Raw genomic sequence first — 21619 nt, forward strand, 5'->3', positions numbered from 1 at the left:
TGTTTTAAGGAACCATTGGAGGAAATAACTTCCCAATAAAGCAAGTATATGTCTGCATGCAAAACATTTTCTTGTTACTTGAGGGTATCTATTTCCTTAGGAGAAAAAAATTACAGCTGAAAGTGCATGGTTGGCATACTTTCAGATGCAAAAGGAACACAAACCTGTTTACTATGGAAAACCCAGTAAATATGCTTTTTTTGTTGCTGTTGACAAACAAAATTAGATCGAATGAAGGGGAAATTACTGAGCACTTTGGGATCAGAATCTGACCTGAAGTATGTATCCAAAAACCTAACAATACAGTGGGTAATATTTTCCACATGAGACTTTGACATCCATGAGTCCTTCCCCAGGAAGTACTCACAGGCTGAATTCTACTTCTGCAGATTAAGCACCATACCTTCCACATACACTACAACATAAACAGAGGTATGCCAGCAGAATTCAAAATGTCTAAAATGATTTACTACACCAATTAAGGGTCTGGTTAGATGTCAGAATTGACAATACTATCATAAAACTAAGGAATAGGTATAATTTCTGAAGTGTGAATAACAAGAACAGTGTAAGGACAATTTACTTTTTCTCTAGAGGAAAGGGTCAGAAGCAGCATGCAGAAGGATTTCAGATTCAACCTTTATGACAGCAGAAAAATTGAAACACTCATCAGTTTTGTTTTGAAAAAGCACCCCTCTCATTCCAGATTGAGTCAGAATAAAAGGCCTGAACTTACAGTACACGAAAGCAGTTACAATGGTCACAATTCTTTTATGTGTGTGAAAATAGCACTGTTTTTAGTTAAATAACAAAATACTAGAAGAAAAATCCACCTGTGGTTTTCCTTATCATTCAGGTTATCCAGCTTGCTAAGAGAAGAATTTAGTGTAATTGATATACACACAAAAAGCAAATACAGTTTACACAAACATACTATGGGAAAAATACGTTCTGTATTCGGTAAGTTCAATGTTCTGCATATACTCTAATTGCTGTCTTTCATGATTAATATTCTTATATAGTGTTAAAACAGAATTTCTGACAGTTATTTCCTGTTGTCTGGTGATTCCTTAATTACCCCAAATCTCCTTCTCACAAGTGTGCTTTAAAGTCAGAGAAAGAGATGGCACCGGCACTGAAAATAGGAAGAAACATATCTGACAAGAAAAGCCTAAATTGTTCTAGGTGGAATTTTTTTTCCTCCATAGGTATGCATGTTTATATAATCAACTCATTGTTTGAGTAGTACTTGCACTATTTGTCATATAAACAAGGGAAAAGATCCCAGATACAGAGCAAAAACTACAACTTCCACAATTACATATAGAAAAGCAGTCAACTAGCTAAAAGACTAGATTTCCAACGATGGAGAGGAGAAAAAAAGAGAAGGCAAGAAACAAATTCTAGGTCTACACAGCACTGTTATTTTTAATCATCTTCAAAATCCATAACTGACAGAAAAAATGCTCTGAAGGAAGAATAAAAACATGGAGGTACTCTTAAGGTTTCCCTGCAGTCACACTTACCTTAAGTGCATTGTGTGAAGTCAAACTGACTCGTCGTCTTCCTCCATCCTCCAGCTGCATTTCAGAGTACAGCTCTTCCTCGTCTTCCTCCATAATATCAGACAAATCAGAACCTCTGCTGCTCTCTGTATGGTAGTCTTCGCCGTGGCAATAGTGAGGCTAATCAGCAGAGTGAGAAAGAAAAATCTTTAATGACTGAAATTAAAATTTCTTGTGCACCACGTATGAGGACCAGAAGTATTTCCTTGGTTTGAACATCATTGTAATACTACACATAAATGACATCATGCAGGTTGCTCTTTTGTTTTAGTGAATAAAACTTTTTTTCCATTTATGCTCCCATTCAATTCAAGAAATCCAGTCTCAAATCCATAGGTGATCCAAAAGATGCATTCAAAGCATCAAATCTAGCTTTAGTCCTGATCAAATTCCTATAAAGAGGTCCTTCATGCATCAGTAAACTTGCTGACCAAATTGTAAAAGCCCTAGGATAATTCACATATCATCTGTTCTTCACAGCTGTTTGTTACATCACATAATAATTTAAAAGTGATCAGCACTTAATTATTGCAGCATGTTACCATCACTGTATAATATAGCTAGCTGATGGAATTTGAAGCTTTCATTCTGTTAAACATTGTAGGAATGGACTGGCTATAGTTGTAATGGTCTTTTAAAACTAGTTCAAATATTTTAAGTTCCAATTAGAAGGAAGATAAAGAGGAAAAAATATGTCTTACTAAATTGCTACTGTTAAGCAGGTGTGGCCTTGGTTTAATTCCTGCTTAGCCAGAATGCTACATCCAACAAACCAGATCAGAAACTAAACTCATTGTATTTCCAAGGATAAATTTTTAAATGGAGCTGAATGTCTGCAGTAAAACAATGCAAGATTATAAAATAAAAAAAAAAATCTCATGGATTATCAAATGCCAATACTACTGCAATAAATCCATGCTTGCTTGGACCATCACACCTAGAAAGCTGCCTCCACAGCTTATGTAGTGTGGTACTAACAGCAGTAGAGTACTGCTAAACAGCCATCCAATGATTTAAAGAAATCTTTTAATACAAGCACTAGATCAATTAAATTATGAAACGTAAATAGGACATGATATATAAGGAACAATTGTGCACTTCTGCCTAAGATCAATCTGTATGGAAAAGGGCACACAAACTTCACATTCAATAACTGAACTATTTCAGATCTGTGATCCATGCTACCCCTCCTCATGGGACATTTTTAAACTGAGGAGTTTAAAATTCATATTTCCTCCTCCAAAACATAATACACCAAACGTGAAGGATCTCCATGAGTGGCCATATCTAATGCTCATCAAACACTTGAAGAAAAACCCTAACATTACTTGCATCTATCTGCACATTTTTTTCCACTCATCTATAAATTAAGGCAAGTAAACTGATACGAAGTCTGAGACCTTTGACTGCAGATCAGAATACAGAATAGCACTTCTTGAAGATACCAGGAGCACATAGGCATTACAATAAAAATATCAAACTAATAATTTCTTATGGAGAGAACTACCACAGATTATGTCTCTCCATTTTTTTCCAATTGTTTCTTTACTAACAAACCACATGGTAAAAGTAATCTTTCATAAACAACGTAAATGAGCAATTAGACTTCAAATAGGTGTATCTCACTAAGCTTTAAACGTTTAATAATCAATTTGCACTTAACACACTGCAGCTGTTTTACAAGATATAATCTAACTACTGTTCCTCAGAGTATATTTTTAGTGTTTTAAAGCGATGAGGAATCCTTTCAGCCTCACACACACACACACAAAATTCTAATTATATCTGAGAAGGCTTGAAGCCAGACAGATTTCAAATCTGGCCTTGAGGACATAACCAGTACATAGCAAAGCTTAATCTCTTCAGGCTTCAAAGAATATAAATCTAAGGGTTCCCTGACTTTAAATGTTCATATCCAAGCTGTCTGGTTTTTAGAGCTCAGTAAAGCAGACACATTCCAAATAATCTTTGGATGATCTAAGTATTAAGCCCACTTGCAGCAGCTTAGTATGCTTACAGTAGATATACCCAAGTTTGTTTAACTTGGTCAAATATGAAGAAATACATATTTGTTAACAGAAAAAAACCCTAAGTTTATCTTAGTCCCTTTACAAACACTATACACAGTTTACACTGAGCTTTCTTAGTGAGATCACTAGTCCTGATAAAAAATCTTGGTCTCTTTGCATCTAGAACCATTTTAATTGTATACAGATGTAAAGATGCATCTCATTCATGAGCACATTTTGTAAGTATAGCATGATTAGATATATTAAAAAAAAAAAGAAAAATGGAAACCACTCTATGTAAAGATAACACTAAATGAAATCCTCAAGCTCCAGATTTGGAACACCTGAGATTTGGAGCAATGTTTATACATATATAAATGATTGAGCTTCTGCGATGAGCTGAACCAAAACTCCAGAAGGTTTTAGAACTGGTGCAAAAAGAAGGAAAGTCACTGCTAGGAGCCTTCAACATGTGAAGTCAGATGTTTGGCTAACAAGATTCTTCAACCATCCCAAGATGTAAGAAAGCATCTCTTTGCTAAGATTTACAACTCCTTTGAAAGTAATCTATGAAATCACTTCATGTTTGTTTCGAGTTGAATCAAACTAAAAGCACCACAGATGTGGAAAATTCTTTTGCTACATCTTTCTATTCCTTAAAGCATCCTTCCCTGAGTATATATGATTTTCTGCTAATTAGCATTACAGGTTATGGCTTTTAAGGAGTAAAAAATCCTTCCCTCTTTCCGTTTTTTCCTCCCACAGTATACATAATAGTAACACAGAAAAATCCCAGAGCCCAAATGTGACTTTTTTTTTTAATGTTCCCAGTACTTAAGACAGCTGCATAGTATGACAGTCTACAGATGCATGGTACCAAGCATTCAGTTCTCATCAGAAAGTCTAATGCAGCAGTAACAGGACATTAATCTGTTGCCACACAATTATACCAGTATGGTTAGAACAATTAGTTGCCCCGAAGACCATGCTGAGCTTCACAAAATAACTCGTTTCATATTAGATAACTGACACAAAAAAAGGCTACTTACTTGCTTTCCAAGTTCTGATCCTTTCAAGAAATCATCAACTGAAGCCCCCCTCCTTTTGACATTGGGAGAATCATATCCATCCTCCTCATCATCTGAGTTAGCGTACTGTGCTGCATTGCTCCTTTCACTAAAAACACTCCTCCTCTCCATCTATCAAACCAACAAAAAATGGAAAATTGTAAAGATGACTTGATCTTGCAACCAGTGGAGAAATGGCTAATAAGACATAAAAACTCAAGAGCACAACATTTTAATATACTCATGGTTTAAAGCAACGTTAGTTTTCCTGATTAACCTTTCAGGAGAGGCTTCCTTCCCATTCTCCCCTAACCCCTCCCAGAAGTATTTTCTGGAAACATTTCTAGTGCAGTTATGAAGCTTCTACTGTTGGTCAAACATTGATCAATGGTTAAAGGCATATTTGCTGAAAATACAACACAATTTCAGTATACAGCTGCTTCTTAAAACACTGATCTTCAGCTCTGGGAATGTATTAGATGCTCAGTAAGGTATATACTACAAAAAAAAGTATAGTTGATGGAAAATTCTACAATGAATAAAGCAAGTCCTAAAAGCTGCAAGAAAAAAGTTGGTCTTTACCCTATTGCTCTCTGCAACTCGCTGTGCAGCTTCTCTTGCCATGGCTTTTGCAACAGTATTTGGGACAGGTGTGCCTTGAGGTTGAGGGAGTATTCGGTTAGGCGATGGAGATCTTCTCCCCTGAAGTGAGCTGTGAAAGTTAGGGACGGGTGGTTCAAGTGTGTGCCCATGAACAGGGGATGCTGAACGAGTCTGCTCCCATGACTCATCTATTTTTAAATGTGGACCTAAATGTTCTTCTTTGGTTTCTGGGGCTCCGGCACTTGCTAATGGCTTAGATTTGGGAGCAGTTCTGGGGTGAGGGGATGGAGGCACCAGTAGGTCAGATGGAATGGCAGCAACAGAAGAGTCCACCGATTCCCCTTGTGCAGAGAGTGTTCGAACAGTGACTTCCTTTGCTTCAAGATTTCTTAGTCTCATTAGCTCCACCAACGTGTTCTCTGCTGTTGGAAAGATCACCTCTGCCACCTGTGTACACAAATAAGCAACATACTAGCATTGAAGATACATTACCCTCCCTTGAACCACACTGATGAAGAGCCTTCAATGTTTTAATATGGAGTGAAAGGGCAACACAACAATTAGTACCAGTTGCCTTAATTCTTTCCAACTCATATGTCCAAAAGCTGGAATGCATATAGAAAGGGAGCTAATGATCAAATAGCACAAACAAAAGAACAAGTACTGATAAAAAGCAAGAAAGCCTAGCACACACTGAAGTGCCATCACACATTTATTGCCACCTTTGTCTGCCAACAGAAATTCACCTCATGTAGATGGTACCTGTAATGCTGGAACTCACCCGTTGACCTTTCGCATAAACACCATAGCCTGTGACATTGGCACCGTGGGAGGTCCCTGTTGCTGTCAGGGCTGGTGGCTTCCAGGACACCTGTATGGTTGCTTGGGTGGACCCGGCCCGGACAGTAACATCTTGAGGTGGAGCTGGAGGACCTAAGACATGCAAGACTGGTCATCATTGAGCCTTAGAGTGGAGTCCGTAGATCAGCTTGAGAGTTGGAAACTACAGATCTCAAAGCACTTATTTTGTTCAAGAAGACAAAGTATCATTATTGAGTTACAGTGTAAAAACAGAAGCAACACTCAACATGAATTGATCCTAGGCCTTACAGCCGTTAGCTAAGCTCTATTTACAACATAGTTTGCAATTGCATTGCACTTTGCTCAGGACCAACTTTTATCCCACCAGGCTGCATAACTGCTACTTACTCTAAAAAAAAATGTTAATGGATAAATGTGAGGGAAAAGGCACCCAGAATGACACTGTTAATAAAAAATGGCTGCAAGTGACAGCAAGTGACTGGTATATATCTTTGCACTGAATGCATGTTGCATTCACAGAAATGACTTTGGAATTCTGCTTCACGATCATCAGTGCCTCCAAATCAAGATCAACAGGTCAGAAGTACACTGACACTAAGGTGCACTGGATGCATGCAAGGCAGAACTGGAACCTTTTCAATCAGCAGCATGTTGGTGTAAAGACAACTGGATTCAACATCTTCTATCTGCACTGAAGAAAAATATATATCTACTAACCTTTTAAGGCATTTAGCATACATTAGAGAAATAGTACACCAAGTACATCCTTAATTAAAAGACATTATCAACCTACTATAAATAGCTCTACTTTGGACAGGAACCAAAGTAAAACATCGTAGTTTATTAGTTCATGAATATTTCAGGCATCCTGTTCTGTTAATTTAACAGTCAAACACTGGGAAGTGCTTCATGATAAAACACTTCCGAAGGACGTTTCAGCTGCAGCCACCCCTGGGTAATAGCTGGGAGAACACAAACCTTAGCAGCTGAGAGTTTGCTTTTTCCAGTGAAAAAGCACCTCCAATTTCTGTTCATCTACTGAGACAGAAAATTACAAATACTCTGTGTGCATTCATTGCTGCCAAACACATCATCATACAAGTGTAAATTCCAAACAAGCCCCATCCTCCAGATACACAGTGCATTTCAGTGGTTTGTTATCACTGCGTTTCATCCTTCAGTATAGATGAAAATCCTTTAGCAAAGATGGAAATAAAATTCTGGTCATGTTCAGGACACCACAGGCAGAACATGAAATTTTTCCCTGTAACATCCATTGCACCTAGTGTATTTTTAACTAGCAAGACCAAAGCAGTAAAACTAACCTAACCCACTTTCTTCCCAAAATAAGATCTTGATTTAGGAGTCAGTTTCATCTTCCCTTTTTTTTCTGACAGCCTGTATTATCAATTCAGCATAATTCTTCAGCTTACAGGAAGAATGCAACTGATCTATTCCAGTATCTTGTCTCTGTCAGTGACATTCATCTGCTTTTACAGGAGACAACACCTTTCTTCCATTCTCTCAAACAAACAAACAATCCCTAGAGAGTTTATTTCTATCTTTGTAGCCTGTAACAGAGGTTGGTTTAATAAAATGCAATGCATCTCAACAGAGAACATGTCATTATTGCTTTAGCGTGCTTCAGCAACTAGAGGGAGTTAAAGACTCTTAAGAGTTTGGCCTGAAAAAAATCGCACTCAAAAGGCATTTCCCAAATAACAAAGTAGTCAAACAAATTTAATTCACCATACGGGCAATATCTCCCAGGTACAAAGTTTAAAGTGCTCTCCTCCTAGCAGATGCTGCAATAGTATCACCACTTATCCCACTGAAATGACTGAAAACAAAACAGTAAGTGCCCAAATTGAGGACATTTTTACTAAACCTATAAATCAACAAGAACAAAAGCAGCAGACATACAAGTGTAATTCCTTCTCTCAGTTCAACCAACTGTCCTGCGTGTGTCCTTACATGTAAGTCACACAACCCAAGGAAGAGACCAGAAATAATTCCTGTCCCCTTGCTGGAATTGAATCCCAGCAGGGAGTCAACACACTGCACAGTAGATGTCATTGGAATTCCACTTGCCAGGAGTCACTTGTGCTTGACTGTCTCTGCTTCAGAGGCATTCAGTGCTCTAAAAGTATGAATATAAAGTAAATCTCCTAATTGTCTTTGATTAGACAAATCTATAAGAGATGTTCATATTTTTTAGGTACTACCATACATGACGAAATCATGACATTACCCTTTCAATGTAGTACACTATTTCAGCTCTAGTCTACAACTTTACATCACAGTTTACTGGGACAAGAATCATAATTTATCTACATCTCTAATGTAAAAGCAAGGTGGGGAAAAAGGCCCTGACTTTCCAAAACATGACCAATTTATTACCTCCACAAATTCGAATTGTACCTGTGATCACAACCACACAACCAAAACTCATCTGTATCACCCTAAATCACTGTGATCCTCTAAGATGTCTATACTGCTTTCTATTCCAGGAAAGGACTGGGTCATCTGCATAAAAAGTGCATTTGGATACACAAATAACATGCTATAATAATAATCGTTTCTTTCCAGAGCTGTCCATATGAACGAAAATAAATTGCCACCAGAACTACTATAACTAAACTAATTAAAAACAAGTCGAGATTATTTTGATAAAACACATTCTAGCATGTGATGATGTTCTGCATGCCTTTCTCTAGCTTATCTCCCCAAAATGTACCAAGGAACAAGAAGGAGAGTAAAGCAGGAGAGGAATAGGAATAGGTAATGCAGATGAGTCATAGGTACCATTAAGCAATCTAATAGCCCACATCCTGTTCATGAAAGTGACACTGATTACAGCATAAAGCTAAGGGAGGCTAATTTATCTGGAATTCTTACAGAAACACAACTGGAGAGTTTGGGACAGGGAGAAAGATACCAAACCTGCTGGCAACGTAGAAAATTCCACAAAGGCTTCTTTTTTTTCTCGTTGTTCAAGGGGAAGCTGCCAGGGCATCTGATGGGGCTTTGCCATGACTTTCACCTTGTAGGCCATATTGGGTTTCAAATTAAAAAAATGGTACTTGTAGCTAGCAGCTTTGACAATGTCAAACTCTTCTTCATTAAGAAAAATGACATGACTGTAATTACTGTTTGTAGGGAGCCAGGACAGCTCAGCAGAAATCTGGGTTATGTTGTCCACTTTAAGATTAGAGGGGGCTACAACGACATCCTTCCCAACTAACAAAGTGCACTGCAGTTCATCTGAGTTACCCTTATTTGTAATGCTCTGAATTGAGATTCGGTATGTACAAGTAGAAATGTTAAGCTTTTCTATAAGAGCTTTCGTTCTGCTTCCCAAGGCTATGTTCATCCGTACTTCTTTGTCAACCAGAACATTATAGCTGTTAATGGTTCCCCATCCGGGTGGCACTACTGGCGGCTCCCAGCCCACAATGACACTTTTGGCTAGTTGTTTAATAAGGGTGATTTTTCTAGGATAAGGCACAATGTCTTCTCCAATTTCATCAATGTTCACATCCAGAGTCCCTGCACCGTTGCTGATTACGCAAGAGTCTATGTGACTTGGTGGACTGATCTCCAGGATATCTCCTTCCAAAGTAGAACCCGAATGGTTGATGAAATTCTGATCTTGTTCACTGCTTAATGTGCTCGATAAACGGGTCTCATTGTCTTGAACAAAATCCACAAAATTCGAAGGGACTAGTCCTCTCTGTCCATCTAGAAGCTCCCCTGGTGAGAAAGAAAAATGTCACTGAAGTCCTTGAGGAGCACACCCCTTGCATGTTAATGTTCTGCAGTAAGTGGATAAGATAGAAGTGAAAACTGTACATGAACAGCATTTAGAGTTTGACAAAGTAAAAATTTAGTGTAGCAAAAACCCAGAACTGCCACTAAGCTTTCTTGTCACCTTAAATCTACCAAGCAGGAAAAGTTGGCAATATAAAATGTCTTATAGTTAGCTATGCCGCAAAGGGAAAGGGTGGCTTTGTTGGTACAGAAACTCTGTTAATTAACATAATGATGATAGGGCTAATTTTAGCAACTGATTTGATAGTAGATGAAGGAGAGCACAGGGAATGTGTTTGACAGTTGAACTGATTTAAATCTGCATCAATTAGCATGAATACACAGATTCAAAAACCTACCTTCATAAAAGCCATCTTCATCCATATCTCCATACACATAAAGGTACTTTCCTGCTGTAAGAGGGAGCTCTGCTTCTGGATTTTCATTTGGTCCATCAAAAGGGTTGTAGCTGCAAAGAAGTACAGATGAAAAACATGCATGTATACTTACAACCCCCACATAGCTGGATACTAATGTGAAAAAGGTGTACAGTTCTAAGGCTACCTTAGATGGTAATTCAGTTTTGTTTTTTTTTTTTTTTTTAATATATAACCCTGGCCTAAGTTTCTATTCTGAAAGTGAATTAAGGAGATATCACTTGGAAGGTCTCTTCCAGTTCTCATCTTCTCCCTTTTCTATAAGACAGTCTTCTACAGTGAGCTCCAGCTAAACAAAGATACTTATAGACAAAACTTGTTATAAAGTTTTTAAGCATATACTCATCCCAGAGTGTGTACAGCTGCAGCCTGTTACTTAACTACTCAAAGAGTGCTCAAAGAAAGCAGGGCCATAGATTGTAGATCCACCTGCCAAAACTTCACTGCTAAAAATGTTCTTGCAATTGGGTTCTGACCAGGAACAAGAACTGGCTCCAGCTAACGATGTTTGTTACCTATAACGTGCAATACAAAGATGGACTTTCCCAGAATATCTCTGCTTCGAGGTATTGGAATTCTGATCATTATCCATCTGTAAAAGAAAAAAAAAAAAGACAGAAAGATTTCTAAAAGTTCCATGCATCATTCTCCTGACAGATGAAAAAAAATCAAAGTACATGTAATTAAGAAAAAAAAAAAATTTGATATGAATCAAAATCAGTCAAATTTACTTAGAAAGTTACTTAGAAAGATTTAAAATGTAAAGGAATTGTAAGTCAAATTCCACGGTAAAGAAATTGAGCTATTTCTTGGTATATTCTAAGATCTGAGTCTAGACATTAATTTTCCTCAAAAGCTTGCAAAGCTGACCAAAATATAGACTGGTTCTTTGTCATTTAGTAGGTAACAAAGATAGTGAGGGATGTACTTTACTTACTTCATGGTTTACTTTGAACTCTTTCAGGAAAAATGAACCTTTCCCATAAGATCTGGAGGATTTCATTAAGGTAGACATACTAGGATTAACATTAGAATCAAACAGGTAAATCGTCCAAAACTGGATTATCATTTTACAGTCTGGACAGAGTGAATACTGAAATACAACTTTCCAGCCTAAACGGGTCCCTGCTTGATTGCCAGTATGGACCAAAAGTGCCCCAGAAAAATACTGAAGCAAGTCAATTTTCTTCTGAATTAACTCTTAAGACATGGGTTAGCTTGCTAGGAAAGCACAGTACACACCATCCTGCCAACGAACCACTTTCAGTGGATAACAGCAGCTATCAAGTATTCTCCCCCATGTTGCTCTGGAGATGCAGGCAACTTTTGAAGGGTTATTGTCCTGATGTCTGAAAGCTCATAACTTATCCCATGCTTATTCCAGAAGATTGTTACTAAGAACAGAGAAGTTGCAGAGAGAGTTTTGCAGAATATCTTTTTTTTTTTTTTACTGTATCGTGTAAGTGTCCCACTATTAGATTTTATTTTCTTAAAAGACTATTTCCTAATGATTTTATTCACACACTTCCTCCCACACCTGATACCTATAAAAAAATGGAATTTAATTTCTGTTTGCTTGCATAATATAAGCATGCATCACATAATTACTTGACATTCTCAGTGAGATAACTCAAGAATAATAGAAAAATGGAATTAAATCTTACATGCACCTTTTCTGTTTCTTGCTGTTAGTTCTGCTAACCTAAATCTCATTTTTAATCTACCTTTTCTGATTTGACTAATATGGGCTGCTTTTTCTTTTGCAGCCTATTCAAAAAGCAGTTAATTCTCCCACATTTCATCTTGGTAAGGACACATATGTATTTAATTGTGGATAAACCTTAGATACATCCATGGAATTCTAAGACTCTGAAAGTCTCCGTGAAATTCCCTCTCCTCACATGCACAATTTGCCCCAGAAAATATGAATTTTTATGTCTTTTCTTTTTAAGAGTTGGTGGATGATCCTGCACCAGTCTCTGAATAAGAGAGACCCTGGCCCCATACCATGTAATTCCAGCAACAAATTTAATAAGACTCACGTCTGAATCAAATCTGCATCTTGGGGTACCAGATCTTGACTTTGACAGGAATGTAGGTTTGACAGACAATTGTTCTGGTTTGTCTCCAGATATTTGAAGGGGACGTATAAACTCCGAAATCACACAACGACTTCCAGAAGGACTTTCATGACCTGGCATGAACAAATAATAGCAAGTAAATAATAGCAAGGGGTTATTTTTTTTCTGTATTTTAGAAATCATTATAAAAACAAAACAAAACAAAAACTTCCTCTTTGTTTTTGCATTAAGAATAAAACTAACAGAAAAGAAAAATGCAAGGAATCAGTTCTTTAGAAAACACAGCAGTTTCTGGAAATGTATCTTCTTCCTTGAAATATCAAATAATGTAAAAAAAAAAAAAAAAAAAAAAAAGCGCCACATATCTTGTGTATAAAATGTTGTAAAATCCACAGACCACCAAACAGCCATTATTTTGTCGTGACTGGCAGATATCTGTCAAGGAAATCTGAACATCCTTTCAAGGGAAGAGGCAAGGAAGAGCTCCAGACTTAAATATAAATTACCCAGTGAGAACTGAAGCTGACCATTCTTGCAGTACAATTAGACATGCCGTTTTATTTATGGGACCGCTGATTCACTATGGACTACCTAAATGATCTAGAAAGGCCATTTAAATGCACCTTTTATCTGATGAATAATCAATCTTGAAGCTTTTTCTATTGGATTGTGACAACATTATATGTTTAGAGTGAATCTTTAATGTTCTAATCTATTCTGGCTAGGTTATTCCATTTCCTGGTACATTAAAAAAATAACCAATTAAGGCAAAGCAGCTGGTCAAAAACTGATCTCATTTCCATCATTTGCTTTGCCTTGAAAGCTGTCCTTGTTTTTCCCCATGTGTTCTTTTCTTCCTCACACATAATACAAATAATTATTCTTCTTGTTCAAAGAACTTGTTTGCTGCAGCACTACCATCATTATTTCAGAACAGTTGATTTTGAGAATTAGACATCCTGCCCATTCCTTTAAACACCATTTTATTGTTACCACTGCATTTACACTGAGAATGAATATAATCCAAGGATTTCTGACGTTTATACTCCAGTGCTGCAAGCCCTGAACTCTAAGAAGAATAAAAATCAGTAGGTTAAAATGCACAGATTAAGGCCTCTAAAATGTCTTCAGTACAGATCTACTTGTACTTTTTGTATTTCCAGTCGAGGACTTTTTGCAGGATTTTTGTTTGGTTTGTTTTGAAGATTTTATGAAAAAGCTATTTCTATTACTACTTGACAATAAGTACTAAGTAGCATGGAAAGGCTGACTCAGAACCTCAGAAACTTCTGTTGATTTTTATGTGAGGTCTAGGGCCTAATTAAATGAACTCCAGAGGTACAGACCAGACTTTCATGAGTTGTCAAAAGCACATTTCCCTACCTGATCACCTTAACTTTAAAATATTTACTGGTTTGAAAATCCTATCCCTGGAGACATCAACAGCTAATCCTCTTGCTATTAAGGAAATTTCTATTAATTCTTACAGCCATCAGATGCTGCCTTTTAAATTCCCTATTTAATGCACTTTAATATCCACATGGCTAAGATTTACAGCTCCAGAAAAGCCTACAGATTCATATGTACCACAGCAGTCAGTCTACTAACAGCTAAAATTTTGTATTTTAAAATCTAAGCTACACAAAGAACGAAGTTATTGAAGCGAAATGAAGGAGGGATGTCACCTTGGTTCCTTTTGAGTTGGTTTCACACTGAGCACAGCACCCTTCACCAAAAATAAGCACTCATCTATAGTGGTAGGGAAATGATTTATGATTTCTAGGCCATAAGCCTCAGAATTTTCCTAGAAGCTTAGGAAGAAAAAAATAATACTAATAAGAAATTAGCTATTTTGTCTGTCCAGTTCTTCTTTGTATCTGTTCTAAAACAGTTTTTTGGGGAATTTGTAAGCTATGGGAATTACCTGGCAATAGGAAAGTTTCTTTGTATAAATATTAGTAAAAAATCATCCATCAGGGATGATATTGAGCTAAGTTTCAATTGTTTTTGAGTAGATTTCTCAGCCTCAACAACAACATTAGACTGTCACACAGAGTCCAACACAATTTACATGCCAGTTCCCTTCAGGTGTCCTCAGGTGACTTCTTGCCTTGAAGTTTCTTAAGAATAATGAATAGTTAATAAAGATATGTAGTTAGGAGTAGTTGCCTCTGGCAACAGGCAATGATGGCTTAGCAAGAATTCAAAACAGATCTGGGCAAAGCACACTCCATTGAGTATTCATCACAATACATGCATAAGAACACCAATACAGATTTATTTTTTTAATTTTACATTCTCCAATTCTTCTAAAATTCACACCAACAATATTTTTGTGTAACTTCTTGGTTTCTGAGATACCTAGCAGCTAAGTGTTCAGCCAATTTAAGCATGGTAAAAAATTTAAATACATTTGTATGGTTTAAGTAACTACAGATAACTAAACCAAACAACTAAACCAAAAATATTTTCATTTTTGTCAGAATGTTGCATTCAGTTTTGCCATTTACTGCCCACCCCTATCTACAAATTACTTTTTATGCAGCGGCTAACAAAGCACAGGTGTCTCTGTTCTTTCTTTCTCCATGAATAATTAAACAAGATAGCAGACCAATCCTTGCCCTGAAACTGGAAAGGTTTTCCAACAAACCATTTATATGGTGTTCCGCTTCCAAAAGGAGTAGATACTTCCATAAGAAATATATCATTTTGACACTGAACAGATTTTTCACAATGACTCCTAAGAATGATTAGAGATAAATTTGCTCCAAGCAGTACTTGAATAAAACAAGAACAATCTCAGTACAGGTATAAGAAATATTCTGAAATTGAAACAAGTCACAAAACAGGATTAGGACCAAATTCTATCTTCCATTTGTATAATCAAACTCTATTTACAAAACTGAATGGCATCTTAAAGCCTACAGGGCAGAAGAGACCTGCAAATAAAATGCTTGCCGTTACCTTTGCCTAAAGAAGTGGCTATTCCATTCATTAACTGGGATAGAGATTTACTGGGAGAACCAGAGATATCTGAGGATGTCAATGAGTTACTGCTGAGGAGATCAATCTTCCCTGCTTGCTGCCGGAACTTCTCTAGCTCCCTGGACAAGAGGTTGAATTGTTCACTTTGTGTTCGGCATTTTTCCTCTAGCTCTCGGACCTTGGCCTGCACAAGCAAGACAAAACACAGACATTTAACTGAGATCAGAGCAAGCTGTAATGGGGGCCAATTTTTGTTAAGTACCAGGAATCCAGGATAGGCAAACTACTTGAGGTAAATGCACCCACTATTTGTTTGTTATTTTTTTTTGGTTTGGTTTGGTTTTTTTTTGGTCTCCATTTTCTTTTATCCCCTTAAGTTCTCACATTATGAAGAAAACCTTTTAGTAGCTCTGCAATACTGGGGTAAATACTTAACTCCCAATTTCCAAAGTGGAAATTCCTCATCGTATTTTTTTGGCAGTGCCAAGAACACTTTCAGACAGAACCTGTAGCTTCGTGACTTTTGTATCCTTTTCCAATATTTTTAAAATCTTTGGTATTTCTCTGAGGTTTGCCCATCCTCACTAATAAGTTGAATCATCCTGTATTACTAAATAAACATTTATATGTTAAAAATCAACAAGAACAGCAAAAAACAGTGTTTCATGCAGAATGTAGGATTAGCTACTGGCTGAATTCCCTTTCAAAAATAATGTTCCTTATGGTACGTGCCAAACCACACAGAAGTAATCCAGACACCAATCAAGAGGAGATTGTTTGCAAGCTTGTGAGAAGTACAAAAATATCACTGTGGGCAAACAGTTCTGTTTTAATTTTGAGGCATCAGGAAGTAACAAAGCATAATTAAGGATAAGTTTCTGTGCTGACTTGTGAAATTTGCCTACGTACAGTCTAAGAAATCTTGACATGGAACAAATGGATGGGATAAGTGAAAGGAATGATTCCTTGGCTGAGAGGAACAATAAAGGACATGGGCATTCAGGATTTCCTCTACAACTTTAATTCTAAGAAAATGTAAGAGTGGCAAAGAGACTAAAACACAAAGATACCCTTTATTTCACCCAAAGCTGTATATTTACTGCATCAACTGAATTAAGAATATATTAAAGTTTTTAATACAGCGCATTTAAATTCCAATCTGTGCCTACAAGCAGCCTGCTTGCATACATTACGAAGCACTCCCAAAGAACTAAAGCTCTCAATGTGGTTGCCCAGACAGATAAGAAAGAGTATATTAATTAATACCTGTTGAGAAAACTGAAGTATGAGCAAAATTCTTTAGAATGTCATTTGTGAGGTCTCATTTTTCTTGTAAGGAAAAACATTTGGCCTGTGCTCTGGAAATATGCCAGAGAAAAGACTGATGTTTGAGACACAGGGAGCACTCGTGCCTCATGTGCTATGACCCAAACACTGCAAGCAGACACAGTTCAACAGAGGCAGTAATAGGCTCCTTTTGTGGAAAGCTGATGCATTATATCCTAATCTTGTGTTTCATGATGAACAAATATCACATTCCTTCATTAAAATCCCCTTTACTGCATATGCCTAGTTAAGCAGCTGTGCTAACAAAGGAAGGCTGGATATTGACAAGATCCATTCAACTGTACTAAAAGTTTCTTATTCTTGAAAGAGGAAGATTTTCTCAGCTCATATGAAAAAAACGCACATACTACATAGGAATAAAACTACATATAGTACATAACACAATTACAAGGGTCTTAAAACAACTAAAGATAAACAAAATGCTCCCTATAGTCCCTGAAAGAACACAAAAGCCCAAATTTCTCACTGAAGATTGTGCTTTGGCTTGTTCCTTTTTTGTAATAAACAGATTTTTACAGCTACAATGAATTGTCAGGATACCATTTCTTTGAACTGATAAAAACACAAATTAATTTAATTCTGTTAAAGAAGTCTTGGTGTATCTATCTGACTGATTATGAAACACAATAATAATATAGATACTGTGGGAGTTTTACACAAATATTAAGTGCTTTGTTCGATTTTATATTTTCACTGTGGTTTTCAGTAACCGAAATGTGAGCCTTTGCTACTTGTCACTTTGCTGCATGAAAAAGACATTTACACGCAGTTTTAAAAGAACATCAAATGGACAATGCAGTAAAATGCTTTGGGTTTTTAGATCCTCCCCTTTCCAATGGTAAGTTTTAAAACAAGCTACTCAGTTCTTTAAGATACATTACTGACCCTTCCACACACAATTATGGAAACTCAAGCATAAAATAAAAAATAAAAACATCACAATCCAGACCCAATCAAGATGCTAAGGCTGTCATAAAAGCATATTTTTGAAAAAAAAAAATAAATTGTATTATTTATTATTTTAGAGATTATTTGCATCTCATTATTTGGCTTCTTTGGCTTTTCTAATCAAAGTCAAGACGTAGAAGCGAGCACAAAGCTGTTACTCTATAAAGTCAAATACTGTCACTAGATCCACAGCAGTACTAACAAGAGACAGCCCTGCACCCACCTTTGTTTCTTGACTTCAGTGAGGTGCTTGGTTCATTGCTAATTAGCCTGACACACTCTCCTGTAGAAAGCCCATGTGCTTATATGTCACTGCAGAACTAAGCATGTGCTCACACTCTCAGAACAACTGGATTTGTATTCTTTATCATGGCACTGCCTGTAAAGTCTATCTCAATATACAAAGTGCACCTGATCTAGCTAAAACTAAACCCACCATAGCAGTCTCTGTATGAAAAGACACACTGATTGCAGACCATATTGAATGTACTTCACTCAGGACTCGGGAAGTTTCTCATAAAATACACAGTGAGCTTAATATAAAACGAAGCAGACTTCATCTATTACAAGACAGATATTGTTTGCACAAGACAGGTAAGATGATGACCAGCTTTCTAGTGGACAGTTTGAATTCAGGCTAGTAATTCATTTCATAGCTTAACTGGCTACGTAGATGCAGTGACTTTCAGTAAGGGGCTTAATAAATCAACCCAAGGTGAAAACATAAAACTATCTTTGTACAAATCACAAAACAATCTGAATTCAAACAAAATCCACAGTCTGAAAGCTACAGTCTTGAATAAACTATCAAACCATTCTTAGTGGGCATGCTTGTCAGAAGTTTACTTTCAGAAACAGTACCTTATTCCTCATCGAAACATATCATACTTAAAAAAAAAAGATCTGATTTTGATTATTTGGTATCAGGCTAATCAATGCCAAGCATGCTTGCATAACAATGGTTTTAGCACGCATCCCATGCAAGGTTAGACAGGACTATTGTATTCATTTTAAGGGGAAAGGTGCAGGATTCAGCACAGGGAATGGAGAATATTTGCCCTAAAATACCTGCATGCTGTCCAGGGTGTTCTGGATGAAGGGCAAAGCAATAAATTCCAAACAAGACACAGTAAACAAAGATATATGAAATAAAGAAATAAAGACAGTTCTGAACACTTTTGATTTAGCATTTCAAAGTAAAATACATTGAAACAGTTAACAGGTATAAAAACCAAACATGCATTAACGCAAATCACACTATAGAAGGTTTCAGAAATCAATATCACTGCTGATCTTGAATTGCAAAAGGCAGATAAATAAATAAAATCAATGGGTCTAAGGCAACAAAAAGCAAAAGCTTAAGAAACCTTGATGGGGTTATGCAAATCAGAGTTTGCAAACAAATCAGCTAAATAGGAATTTTGTTTAGCTTGAGGGAGATAAATAACCACTTGCTTCCTTTGTTCCTACTTATATTTTCCTGCATCATATACTTTCCACCAGACATTAAATTATTATCTTATATTCTTAAAGGCACAAATTTAATATATATGATAATAATGAAAGCATATGAGTAAAAGCCTTCCTCTGAACATATTACTTTAAGTAACTAAACATTTTTTAAGAGATTATTGATGTATCAGAAAGATCACCTTCAGTTAGCACGTGACCAATAGGTACACAGAGTATCTACCATGAAAACAAAAAACCACTAAAAGCAGATTTTTAAGTGAAAATTGACAAATGCATTTGCTATACTTGATCCATGGTATTGTATGTTCTTTAGGTTAGTAATTTATGTTAAGAATTGTATGTATTGTATGTATTTATTGTATGTATGTATTGTATTGTATGTATTTAATGCTTCTTTCTTTCCTCATGCAGAAAAACTAGTTTGCTAGTTATCATAAAAAAAAACTAATTATGTGTGGAAAAAGTGAAGAAAAAAAGAATAAAAGGTAATCTGGATGTGAAACATGTTATTTACTTCTGTATCTATATTTCCTGACACTTTACCTTGTCCAAGTGCATCAAATGATATAATTGGAACTTAAAGAATCTGTTGAGTCTAGCTTTGAAAAACATTGGAAGAAATTGTTTGCTGCAGGGACCTTTTTGCAGGAGTTCTGATTTCTGCTGTATGTATACTATCTTATACAGCACTGTGGAACATCATGCATTTCTAAACAGCTGCCTGGGAAGGGAATACAAGGCTGCTACTGTTTGCATACATCATTTTACCATACATATAGTGTATGTACCCACTATAAAGTGCCATTATTTTAAAAGTCCTAGTTTAAAAACTGTAAAAATTTCACTCTGGTTGAAGACATAGGTTTTGCAATCCTTGCCCTATTCCAACTAAAACTGTCAGCAAAGTTCATGGTTTTTGAATAGGAATAAGAATTTGCTCTTATTTTCATGCCATTTCTATGCAAGAAACAACTAGTTCTGTATCCTCAGGCACAGCAGACTAGATTACTGGATTTTTCCTCAGGATAAGTTTTCAGAAAGTACCCCATGCAAATAAAGCAATTTCTATGAGCAGTTCCTAGTGATAGTACTAAGGTTTTGATGCATCCTTATGGATAATGTTGTCTTAGTATATGCAGGATTAAAAATTACTAATGCCTATCACCTGAATAATCTCTCAAAACTTTATTTAACAGTGTTTGCTTAATAAGTGCTATAGTCACTGGCAAATTCCAAAAACATATTTCAGCACAGTTGGGAAATGCTAAGAAAGGCCACTGTGGGTGACACACAGTAATAGGATTAGAGGCAGGATTAAAGAATCGAATCTTTCAGAAGTGATGATACTGTTACTGCCTTCAGAATGAAACCTCCGTAACCACAAGTAACACAAAACGTATCTTCTTACCTCTAGCAACTGAACTGCTCCTTCATGTTCCTTCTTAGCTTCAACCTGAGCCTTATTTATATACATTGAAAAAATGAAAAGAAAAATTAATTAGTCATGTCATATATAGTATGTTCTAGCCACAAAGAGTAGCATACCATATACTCAAATCCAAAGCTATTTACAGTCTTGGAGGGCTGGCTTAGGCAATCCACTATAGCACTCTGGTTCTAAGCCACCAAAATATCTGCCTTATTTTTTGGAGACAGAATCTCAGTGAAACTTAATAGCATCAGTATTTATTTGGCCCAACACAAGCATGCTCAACACTCTGCATGATTGCAACTATCTCTGAAACCTTCTAAAATAAAAATGAAAAATGAACCGTTTCAGTAAATTCTGTATTTGAGGAGATTCAGAGCAGAATCAGTATATTTGCTAAAAAAGGTGACACAAAAATTAAACTTATTCTTTACATGAAGCACCATCTCACAAAACACTTGAAGACAACCATAAGAAAGGTTGTCTGTAAATAGAAGTACATCATCTAGACTTCAATCAACTGGCCCAAAGAAGAAAAGAGGGAGTCAATGATAGCACAGAGGTTGTTTGAAGTAGCTCAGAAATCATCAAATTTTGATCACGAAAAGTCTAAGCCTTAAAAACACAAAAAAGCAGCACTCAGTAACTCTTCATTGCCCTTGCTTTACTTCCATTTAAATTTTCACTGTCTTCTTTATTGAAGCTAGAAGTTATTTATTAACCCTTGTATCAGGGTGATGGCAGTGCAATGCACAAACTTTGCCTGTTAGCTTCTCACTGCTTTTTATCAAAGACCACATTCAGAATATTTCTTATCAGAGAAATGTCTTCAAAAACTTCAGTTTAGCAGAGGGCAATGCCTCACAAACTTTCTAGATTAATCTGGAGCAACGAAGGACACTGACACAACTGTAACAACTTATCCTCATGCACAAGGGCCATCATGCTTGCTTGCTGGCTGGAAGAGAAGCCAGCCAGGCCATAAAGTCACAACAAAAAACACATATTCAGGCTATGCTTTCACTGTCATGCATGGTAATAAA

General features: G+C 36.5%; 1 protein-coding gene across 2 annotated transcripts in view; it reads right to left on the minus strand.

Annotated features, from left to right (window-relative positions):
- RIMBP2 (RIMS binding protein 2) overlaps nucleotides 1–21619 on the minus strand; it is a 123479-nt gene that overhangs the window by 22036 nt on the left and 79824 nt on the right. The window contains exons 11-21 of one of the 2 annotated variants that reach the window (XM_090120721.1): nucleotides 20556–20606; nucleotides 18743–18763; nucleotides 15359–15563; nucleotides 12356–12507; nucleotides 10829–10905; nucleotides 10236–10345; nucleotides 9010–9819; nucleotides 6026–6177; nucleotides 5224–5691; nucleotides 4624–4773; nucleotides 1527–1685 (exon numbers count right to left, since the gene is read on the minus strand). In XM_090120721.1, coding sequence (XP_089976847.1) covers nucleotides 1527–1685; nucleotides 4624–4773; nucleotides 5224–5691; nucleotides 6026–6177; nucleotides 9010–9819; nucleotides 10236–10345; nucleotides 10829–10905; nucleotides 12356–12507; nucleotides 15359–15563; nucleotides 18743–18763; nucleotides 20556–20606 — 2355 coding nt within the window. The remainder of the gene's footprint in view (nucleotides 1–1526; nucleotides 1686–4623; nucleotides 4774–5223; nucleotides 5692–6025; nucleotides 6178–9009; nucleotides 9820–10235; nucleotides 10346–10828; nucleotides 10906–12355; nucleotides 12508–15358; nucleotides 15564–18742; nucleotides 18764–20555; nucleotides 20607–21619) is intronic. The other variant, XM_031592714.2, reaches the window with a different exon arrangement.

Source organism: Phasianus colchicus, chromosome 18, assembly GCF_987193195.1.
Source record: "Phasianus colchicus chromosome 18, bPhaCol1.hap1.1, whole genome shotgun sequence".
Lineage (NCBI taxonomy): Eukaryota > Metazoa > Chordata > Aves > Galliformes > Phasianidae > Phasianus > Phasianus colchicus.